At 37.2% G+C, this 11,425-nt stretch overlaps 1 protein-coding gene across 1 annotated transcript in view; it reads left to right on the top strand.

Moving 5' to 3' along the window:
- Positions 1–4,142: 4,142 nt before the first annotated feature.
- Positions 4,143–11,425, top strand: part of shank2b (SH3 and multiple ankyrin repeat domains 2b) — a 150,962-nt gene continuing 143,679 nt past the window's right edge. Inside the window, exons 1-5 of the mRNA XM_086140296.1 lie at positions 4,143–4,176; positions 6,778–6,897; positions 8,993–9,018; positions 9,137–9,340; positions 10,296–10,367. Of these exons, the coding sequence (XP_085996422.1) occupies positions 4,143–4,176; positions 6,778–6,897; positions 8,993–9,018; positions 9,137–9,340; positions 10,296–10,367 (456 nt within the window). The remainder of the gene's footprint in view (positions 4,177–6,777; positions 6,898–8,992; positions 9,019–9,136; positions 9,341–10,295; positions 10,368–11,425) is intronic.

The raw sequence follows: 11,425 nt of genomic DNA, 5'->3' as shown, positions 1-11,425 counted from the left end.
ACAACAGCAGTCTGGACAGGACACAACTTTGACCAGCCTGAGTGCACCTGTGCTGCTTCCACAATTCCACAATCTCACTTCCCTACCTCATTCATTAACTCACCCATTCACATCATGTCCTAACTCAGCTGTCTATCTTGTCCTTGTTTGTCCCACTCCACACACATCCTACCTATTTTTGATTATTTTTTTTATTCATTGGTATTTATTTCTGTCACTCTATTTATATTGTTGTGTATATTTGTTCTGGCTGTGTATTTTTCACCGTCACTGTTCCTTGATGTTGCCCATTGTTATCCCTGATGTTGTTGTTGTTGTCTGGTGTCTATTTATCTGCTGTCTATTTACTATTGGATGTCTTGCTATCTACTGTCTTCTGCCTTTCTATTTGTATTTGTCTTTGTATTTCAAATTATATTCATATTTATTTTTCTTTGTTTAGACATTATAGCTGTTGCGCTGCTGTGACAAAGGAATTTCCCCTATGGTGTATATTGATAAACACAAATTCTATAAGGCATATAACCAGTTACAGTAGAAAAATGAAGAACACACACGTATGAACATTAAACACTAAGGATAAAGGTTAAGTATGGAGACCAATGCTCATTTAAGTTGAAAGAGTCTCTTTGTGTAAAGTTAGTGACTGAAAATCCAAAACAGATTTTTTGAGCTGCTTATGCAGGATCTTTAGGGGTCTCAGACCAAAAAGGCTGCTAAGATAGCAAGAAGTGGAGACTTTGGAAGGCCTTAGATATTATCAGTCAAATCCCATCATCAATTATACAGTCAGTTGAAAGCTAACATCCTGGAGCCTTTGAAATTGACCTGCATGGGAGACCCACAAGGAGGGGCCTTATATGTCTAGAAAAACATTAGACCAATGGACGTGAATAAAACGTTTTCACTAATCGCATGCCCCAGACTGAGGAATTGAAGAAAACCCCAGAAACAGCTAATATGTTTAGCTTGAGCCAAAGACCAATTTACAAAAAAAGAGCCTCATAGAAACGATGAAACATTGTGATGAAAAGTAAATGCTTTGGGTGTATAGTGTTGCCCTAGAGACAACTCCCAAACGTTATATTCAGTGATAAATGAGGTCATCTGTCAAAATATTGAACTAAAACTGTTCTGTTTCTTGGTTTGAGAAATGTACAATGTGTACAATAACGGTCAGTATGACAGTTCGAGCGGGTGGGTGATTTAATGGCAGAGCGTTCTCCAGAATGAAGTAACGGGTCGGTTGTTACAGCTTAATACAGTTTACATAGCATCAACGTTAAAGCATCAACATATTCTCACAGAATTTTACATCCCCCTTCTTTAAAAAGAAACAATAAATCTTTGTGGTAAAGCTGACTAATGAACAGAATAGAGTATCGTAAATTTGACCTGTATACAACATTAAACAAATACCCAAATAGACTGAAAACTTAGGATAAACATAGACAAAGGTTAGAGATCTAAAATGACTCTAGGTTTGACCTCACGGCCAGAACGAATATAGTAGTTAGTAGTTGGTGGTGACTTTGAGTTACAGTCAGTCCCTTCAGGTGCATGCTGAACTTCAGAGTGGTCGCCAGTGGGAACGGTTTCTTTAGAGTCCATCAGGTGGCAACAATTTCTCCTGTATTGAACTCCGTCTAGTGTTTGGATGTGGTACGATCTGGCACTGTCTCCTGCACTAACAACAACAGGTGGTTTCCAGTGTCCATTGTCCCGAAAGCGAATACTCTGTCATGGGTGAAGAGCTGAGAGTGGCTTTGAGGATCTATCATAATACTTCTTCTGATAGCTTTGGCGAAAAGCTCTAGCCTTTTGACTTACGGTTTTTGGTTTGAGCTGATTATGGGTGCTTGGAAGAATTGAGCCAAGGCATTGACTCATCAGCAGCTGGGCTGGTGATTTGAAATTGTCAACTGGTGTATTGCGGTACTCAAGTAGGCTCAAGTATAGATCCTTGTGATCAACTTTGGCCTTTTCCATAAGCGTCTTGGCGATGTGGACAGCTTTCTCTGCAAGACCATTGCTCTGTGGGCACTGTGGACTTGAAGTTACATGTTTGAACTCCCAGGTATTTGCAAATGACTCAAACTCCTTGCTTGCATATTGCGGGCCGTTGTCTGAGATCACAATTTCAGGAATACCATGCCTTGGGAAGGATGCTTTGAGTTTGTGTATGACTGTTGATTAAGTGGTTCTGCGCAGTTTGTCCAACTCAAAGTATCTGCTGTAGTAATCAACAGTAACAATGTAGTTGTCGTTGTTCCAGGTGAAAAGATCGGTTGCAAACATTCTCCAGAATGAAGTAACCGGTCGGTTGATACAGCTTATTACAGTTTACATAGCATCAACATTAAAACATCAACATATTCTCTCAGAATATTACAATTCCCTTTCAAAAAATTAATGATTCTTGCACATTAGCAAATCTATAAGATAAGATAAGATAAGATAAGACAAGAACAACTTTATTTATCCCAAAGGAATCTAGTATCTAGTATCTATCAAGAATCAACCAAGAAATCACCTTGACAGAATAGTGGACAGTAGCGTTACCCGTCATATAGAATACCTTGTTTTGATGCTCCGACAAGGAGAGAACAATTTCCTCATACCACCCCCAGGACCTGAGGTGATTTTATCCAAAACATTTTGTTGCATTTGTTGACTGTGCTAACCTGTACTGTATATGACAAATAAAACCTGAAGGAAGAAATTGAGGATTTTGCAGTGAGTCTTGATCTGTATCCCATCCAAATGTCATAGTGAGATTTGAAACAGCCAGGACACTCAAGAAACCTTCACATCTTACAGTCCAATGAATTTTGCATAGAGGTGTCATTGGAAATTGAATTGAGCTGACATTGAAAGACAGACGGACATATATTAAAACACCTACGAACAGTAATTTCTAATCAAGGGGGCGATACTGCTTGCCAAAGCCTATGTTGTATCTCCTCCCTGGATTATTATGACATCTTTTGAATGTATCATTGATTTCAATGTTATTTACACCCTATTTTGTTTGATTAAACCCACTTTTACATGCATCTTTGATTTAAGGAGATGAAGTTAGTCTGAAGTTTTCCTTTCTTTTACATTATGTGAAAACAAGTAATAAATTCCATGGGATGTAGTTATTTTTACACATGTAGACTATGAATGCAAAAAAGCACTTTCCTTAAAGTGATTTAATGTAAAAAAAATAAATAAATAAACAGAAAATATTTTTCAGGTTCAAATTAAACAGCTAGAATGACTGGATGTATTGAACATTTTGAAAAAGAGCAGTTTGGGAAATATCACTGATGACCTTGTGATCATAAACCCTGTTTTGGAACTTTGGCAATATAAAGAACCAGAGTATAATTTTTCATACTCAGCTATTATTTCTATGGTTCTTATCTTTTGGTTGTTTAAGTAGTAAGGACATTTTGAAAGAAGACTGGCAAAGGTTTGAATAAGAAAACCAATAGAGCTTTTTTTATTTATTAGTTCTTTTTTTTTTTTTTTCATTTTTCCAGAAGGGTTTTCTTCACCCGAGAAAATGAAAGCAAAGGCTTGGTATGCCCTTTTATGTTCTCACTGAAGTCATGTCTTCTTTGCATTTTTTTTCTAACATATTCATCAATATCTCAGCATATTTTCAAACTCACTTCAAAGACAATATCCAACAGATTTTGTTATAAGTAAATAATAAAATGATTTGTTCATTGTATCAAAATGTTTGCTTATTGCTTTTTGTATGAAATGTATCAAATCTTGTTTGATACACTTGATACAAAAAGCAAAACGTGATACAAAAAGGCTATCAAACCTTGTTTGATACAGTTGGATCAACACATTTTTTGTTTAATTCCTGTTTGATGTGGAAATGTATCTGGCATTTACTTGCCACCTTTGAGAATATCACTTTAGTTTGAAATCTCAACTACAAGCTGTTGGAAAAAGGCAACCGAAACCCAAGTCTGAGAGGTGATAGAATGCTGCTGCAGTATTTTTTCTTTTATTCATTATTTGTATTTTCAAATTTTTTATGGTTCCATTCCTGTTGAGGGGGTTAACTGTGAGGAAAAGAATAATTTCATGATATTTATACACCTATTTTTCCAAAATATATGATAATATATAACGTTATGTATATGGGCATAGAGATTGAGTCCTTCCAGTGTGAGTAGTTACATTTCTTAAAGTTCCACTTTTATATAAACGCTTGTAAAGGGCTTCTCAATACTGCTTCAGGCAATTCAAATGCCTAAATATATATGCAGTATATATATTTACACAGCACAAATGATAAATGACATCTTAATCTTATGAAAATCATCTGACATTTTAAAGATACATATATCCCTTGGTTATCAATACTGCATATCATGCATTCAGGTAGACTAACTCAACTGTCATTGAATACATCGTGGACCGGTCGCCAGTTGATCATAGTGGTACATAAAGACATATTATCATTCACTCGCTCATTCACACATCACCATGAACTGCATGGTGGTTTTGGCTGAAGGAAACCTGTTTGAAACCCATGCAGACATAGGGAGAACATGTAAACACTACAAAGAAAGGCCACACAGATTCCTGTCGGAGTTGAACCAGACACCGTCTTTCTGTGAAGCTGAAGGACTAACCACTGTATCACCATGCAAATGATATGAATATTATTTGAACTTTTTGAATGGTTTGTTTCTTATTTCCAAATACAACTTTTCTATAACCAGTACAAATAAAATTATATTTAAACAAGGTGACCACTTGCAATCTGCCTTCTTCATGACCTGTTGCAAGACATATAAGATAAAGAGTTGATGCCTGTCTGGCATATTGTCCCTCAGTTCATCCACTGCTTACCTGTGTCAATTGTGATAGCTGGCAGTATGAATTAATCTAATTTTCAAACTCGACTGACAGTTTTGGCACTACTTTGTGTTGTCAATTTACTGAAATTTAAAGACATACTTCCCACTTTAAATCACTTGCACTATTTTAGAATTGTGTTGGAAAACAGGACATCCAGGATTGCAAAGGTCATGAATCCAAGGGTGCCCTTAAACATCAAACTTGAATGCATAATTTCATTGCGTGCTAACTTTAATGTATTTAATAAGGCTCAAATCCCCATTTTGTTCGAGAATATAGTTCAATTATAGTATTGTTGAATACAGAATTCACAAAAATTGTGAATGGATTTTTAAAATGGATAATATAAAGTTTAGAATTTGTGGACATTGTCAGAAACACCACAGGCTGCTGTATTTTACTGAAAGAAAAAAGAGGAGGAAAGGGAACAAGTGACTGACGTGCGTCAGCGCGCATGCGTCCATCCATCAAGGCCAAGTCCTCCTGGTACCACTGTGACCCTGTGATAAACCCAGAACCCTCCAATATCATATATCCAGGAGTTCCACCTCTAGTGTTGTGTGTGTGTGTGTGTGTGTGTGTGTGTGTGTGTGTTTACATGTGTGCTAAGCTAAGTCACATGTGTGCATGGATGCTGCCAATTTCACAGCCATCACAGACAACTCGGCAGTGCAGTCTGGTCACATGACAAGGTCACACTGTTAACTTGAAACCTTAATAATTCAGATGAACACAGTTCCAGGTCTTATTTAAACTGTGCGCTGCGGAAATGGGATTCTATCTTAAAAGCGGTTTCCATGTTAGTTTGGCCAAGTAATATATCCATAAAAGATTTAAAAAGTTATAAAAAATGGTAATAATGTCCTACTTGTACATCTATAGGTTCTTACTAATATTGCTGTTTGCAGTCAGCCTAAAAAAATCAGCATATAATGTTCATTTATAAATATAGCCAATACCTCAGGTACAGCACAGCAATTAAAATTTGATGAACTACTTCACAGAAGAAGAAATGTAAAGGGTAAAGAATATTTGAATACTATTCAGTTATGGCTGTTCATTGTTTTAATCGCCTGCACCCATTTCCGTCCCCTCTTGATAGTCTTTCCTGTTCCACAATCAAGTCCAGTGGATCAGTTAGAGAGATGAGATGAGAGATGAGAACAACTTTATTTATCCCGAAGGAAATTGTTGTGCCAGAGTTTCAAGTAAAAACATAACTGTAATAGATAATAGTAGAAAGGAAGAAGAATAAGAAATACAATGAAATATAAATTGTCTTAACTGTTAACTGTAACTACAAAGATTAGGGTTACTTGATACTCGTCAGCATAGAGTTTGTCCTTGCCCAATATTGATATCAGAGTCCGTTGATTTATTTATTTTTGATATCTTTATATGCTTGCTCATTGTGAGACATTTCCCTTTGCACTGTATTAAATACTTCTATTAAAACGTGCCTTGAGTCATGTGTTTGGGTTCTCTATCATACTTGCTGGCTTAGTAGTGACATCATCTCAGCATGCCACGGCCATCAAAGTCACTTAGCTAAATACTATCTTTAATAGATTACTTAAATTTGTTTAGTTTTAAGAAATAATTTTGTTAATGAGGTTAAGGTTAGATAGAACACTAATGAAGAACAATCAATAAAGTGATACTTTGATAATGAAGAGAGGGATCAACCAAAAAAATTGCAGAGATAAAAAAAATATCTTTCAGTGTTTTATTTTAGGGGTTATTTTAGCATTTATTTCAATTAGTTATGCTCCATAACTATTTTTTAGACTATCTCCAAACCTTTTTCATGTGTGTACAAAGGTATGTAACAAAACACAAATGGAATTTGTGAATTTGCACAGAAAAAGACAAATGGAGACAACGGTTAATTATTTTTTTAAGACTCGGATGTTCTCGGCTGCTCGGACAGTCAGTGGTTGGTGATCAATTTCCTGGCAGTTTTTTGGTTGCTTGAGTTTTGGGAGATCCACTACCTCACCTTCACTGACAGCTACAACAGAAGTGAGTCTACAACATGTTCATCTTGTAATGGCACAGACAGCAAACACTTTAAAATGAATCCATCACACTGCTGCCATTTTTCCCATTTGAGTATTATCAAATAAGTATGTATTTCCTTCAGAAAGACAACTAGTTAACAAGAGGATTTCGGTTTTTAAATTTGTCTGACACTCTTTCGAAACCATGAATGTTGGACTGAAGTAAATCTAGAAAAAAAGGAGGCGCTGGGCTCATTCAATGCCTTATCTTCCTCCTTTTATTGTTCATCGTACTTATTAGATTCATAAATTCCAGAAATGTTGGACACACTATTTCACTGCTTGTTTCCTTAAATTTTAGTTTGTTTTTGGTTGAACCAAGTCGTAGTACCTTGCAGTTTTTGCTGTAAGTTTGTTGAAATAAACAACTGAATCACCTGTGATGAAAAATCTTTAATTGATGCCTATATGTAATTCCTATATTACTACATTTTAGTAGCCCTATTTTCACTGGGGTTACATAACGTATATAGTAATGTAGAATACAGACTTAAATCACATGCTGATTTCTGCAAGACCAAATGAGAGCCATGATTTTATAATTACATTACAAACATCTATTATTTGTATGTTTTTCACAAGCATTTGTAATCTTGGTATCCACCAAGAAATCGGGATATTCATACATTTAATTTTCAGGACCTGAAAAGACTTGAATGTGGGCTGAGGGTCAATAACGCTTAGATGTACTATGAATTATCTTATATTTTACAGGAGAAGTTTGAAATGTAGTTTAAGCAGACAGCAAAATGTTCTATGAATAAAATAGTAAATTACAAATGGGGATGGGAGATTTATTTCTGATGTTTGTTTCTATGTTTGACTTAATGAGTGGCTGCAACCCTGTGATAAACTTTAACAATGTGTCAAAACCTGTCAAATATTGACCTGAGAACATTAGAAGGAGCTTTAATCTTACTAGAATGGCAATGGTTGCCTCAGTTTTGCTTAACTTGCTTTATGACAAACTTGCACAGAAAGCAGAAACCGACAACTTTGCGTGTGGCAATGGAATTATACTTTAAGGTAAGGGAGTGGTATAAGGCACTATAAGAAACAAATGGATTCCAAACCTTTTCACGCAAAAAGAGTAACACCTCAGTGATATAGTGCCTATTGTCCTTTCTTCAACAAATACATTGTGAGAACGATGAGCCTTGCACTTCTATTATGTAAGGGCACAAATGTGAGGTGACTGTTTTTGTTATATCCATAAAGAAAGAGAACAAAACTTTGTAGTATCCTTTAGTCAAGAAACCACAAATCCAGGACACACACACACAATCATTACAGCCTTAGCCAAGAGAATAATGGAATCTGTGTGAAGATGACCAAGCAGTAGCCACTTGTTCTTAATTGCTGTGACTATAAAAACCACTTCCCCTGAAAACTTCATCTGCATTGTTTCAGTTTAGCAATGGCTGAGGAGACTGCAATAATGGGAGCTGATGGAAATTTGCCAATGTAATAAAGCAGCTGCAGAAAAGGACAGTATCAGTCCAAGCAGCCTTGCCAGATGCCAGGCATCTGTTCCTGTACACTTTCAATCCTTCATCTTCCCCCTTCTTCTCTACCCACTCCACACCAGGCAAGGGGATTACGGTGAGACAGAGTTCACAGACTGCTCATCCCCTCAGCCTTTATCACACGCAAAGGGGCTGCTATCACCAGCTGAACAGCACATCCAGCTGTAAACACTAGCACACACGGCCTGAATGCCACAAAGTGTCACCCGTAATCCCTACAGATTCAGACGAGGCCAGAAATCCTGCATTGTGAGGTTTTCTTTCACCGAGGGGAAGCTAGAACTGGGAAAAAAAAGGGCCAACGGGTCCTGTCAATTGCATTACCACCAAGAAAAGTGACCCTATTTAGCATGTACAGTAGCATTATCTGAAACAATGAAAAAGTCTGGCAGCACTGCATGGTCACATTCCTGGCCCACTTGTAATAAATGGTACAGGATTTTTCTTATTAAAGAACCAATGCAGAAATGTCTGGACTCTATAGATTTGAATTCCATTGTGTTTGTCAGCCTGTTTAAATCCTCTAATTAGGCTTGTATCCAAGCGTATTTGCAAATGTAAGTCAAAAGCAAGCGGTCAAAATAGTTTTTATGTTGTTTATTTATACTGATTTCTAACACTCCACTCCTCCTTAATGACTTTTTGCTCTTGCCTCCACTCTCTGTGCCTAACCAGAAATGCATGCGGTTCAACCCGGATGCAACAGTCTGGGTTGCTAAGCAGCGGATCCTGTGTACGCTCAACCAGAGCCTGAAGGACGTGCTCAACTACGGGCTTTTCCAGCCTGCCAGCAGTGGGAGAGATGGCAAGTTCCTGGATGAAGAGCGCATCCTTCGAGAGTACCCTCAGCCAATCAGCAAGGGGGTCCCCTGCTTGGAGGTACACTGGTTTAATAGAATATGTTGGCACTTTAAAATTTGCTGTTGGACTGATGAAATAAGCCATTACATGGAAAAAGCCCTTTTTACCATCTTCTAACACTATGAGGGTGAAAATTCAAAAGCAAGATGTTGCATATTTCATTACAGCTATTATTTGTGTATGCTTATTTTTGGATATGACTGCATTCGTTACTGTTGAAAAGTAATAATATATTTCGTTAAACCTCTTAGAAGGTTCACGAAATGAGCAACAATTGTCAGAGAAATTATTAATCGGGCAAATACAATACAACAATTAGTTTAAATTTAGAGTATAGTGCAGTGATTAGTTTCTGGTGTCCTCATTTTTGAGTTTTAGCCCTGAACAGTTTGAGATACCGAGAGACACCTGAACCCACCTGGATGGCTTTTGTGGATTTATTTGATATTTGTGAGAATCTGTATATCTCGCCAGTCTGCCCTACCATTGGGTTTCCTTTTTTCTTTCACCAGAACACCTTTACAATGAAGATATTGTACTTTGAAATGTGGCCAACACATTTATTTCAAACTTCAAAGCAGAATTTGACTAGCAGTGGATCTTTGGAGCTTAATACCAATATTTTAGAGAGAATGGTCATTACATTGTTAGATCTGATGATCTAACTCCAGTTGGAGTTAAATCTGTACATTGTAATCACCAGTATCATAGTCTTCTTCTATAATAAGGAGCACATTTTTTATTCACTGTCCATATATTTAAACGGTACCAAAGGTTTACATATAAGGGAAAGCCCAAGTAAACATAAGTAAGTTCATGGTGTACAGAACTCAAGATATGTTATCATTGTTTAAAGCCATCGATAAAATAAAAAAGGCATCTCATTGCACCTCATATTGAACTGGTATTCCATCCAGGTATTTGTATCTATCTCAAATATATAAGTGTCTACCTTTGTCTTGCTCCTATACAGTTTCGCTACAAGAGCAGGGTCTACAGGCAGCCTAATCTGGACGAGAAGCAGATTGCCAAGCTTCACACCAAGGTACAGATTACTAACTGACCCGCAGAAAGTAACAATATTCACATTTTGCATCATTTTTGGAGTTCCACTCATTTAGAAGTGACATGGTGGTATGACATGTACTAGGGGAATGCAATGGGTTACCTAATATACTTTAAAGAAGTACTATATCCCAAATTAATTAAGAGGAGTTCACTATTTAAAACGCAAGTAAGAAGTGAGTGATATTTTCTTTCCAAAAGACTAGCATAACATTGGCAGTGTTGAAAAATATATTTTAAGTAGGTTTTCAGATTCAAATAAATTTAACACAAAGGTATCAAGTAAATGCTCCCATGCCATAATTGGAAATCATTGACTGATATGCAACATTTCTGACATCCTGTGAGTTCAGATGCTGTTCATCATTTGCTGCACACCAGCTCCCCATTGCTCCGACACTGTCCAGTCAATAGGAGTCACAGTAAATATAAACATTAAACTGAAGGCTTAAGGGCCGTGCGCGTTTGTTTAAGGTTTTCCTTCAGCTCCAGGCCTGTAGCTCCAGTAAGCTTGTAGTACAGCCAAAGCAAAAGTGTTTCTGGCAGCTTCCTGTTAGTCGCACACTGGGAAACTGTCTGAAAGCTGCTCTAATTCTGCATTCAGACTCAAGACAAGACCAGAAGAAATGTAGGCAATGACGCAATATATTCAAACTTACAGAAAAGTGGGAGCTGTACAATTAATATATCTGTGTAGAAATGTTCACAATGTACTGTGGTAAATCCTCTATGATGGAGGCTTGCTCAGGATGTCATTTTTTTTTTTTTTTTCGGTTTTGATCAGCCTTCTGCATCTAATCCTGTTTGCCAATGCCGTCTGGTGCTCTGTGGTTGGTTAAAGCTCACTCTGAGGCAGCCAATCAGCCACCCGCCTCACAACCTGTTTCGGCAGAGACAGACAGACAAACAGGGAGAGACCAACAGGCTATAAATCTCCAGTCAGTGACACAAGCACACAGGCGGCACATCAGCTGTTTTAAATAAAGCATTGCATGGAAAAACAGTACCATGATGTGCATGAACCTCTGACATTTCCAG

The sequence above is a fragment of the Fistularia commersonii genome, chromosome 3, assembly GCF_037954325.1.
Source record: "Fistularia commersonii isolate RoL2024-O1a breed Wild chromosome 3, RoL_Fcom_v1.0, whole genome shotgun sequence".
NCBI lineage: Eukaryota > Metazoa > Chordata > Actinopteri > Syngnathiformes > Fistulariidae > Fistularia > Fistularia commersonii.
The sequence above is the reverse complement of the archived record's forward strand: the minus strand, read 5'-3'. Positions and strand labels throughout refer to the sequence as shown.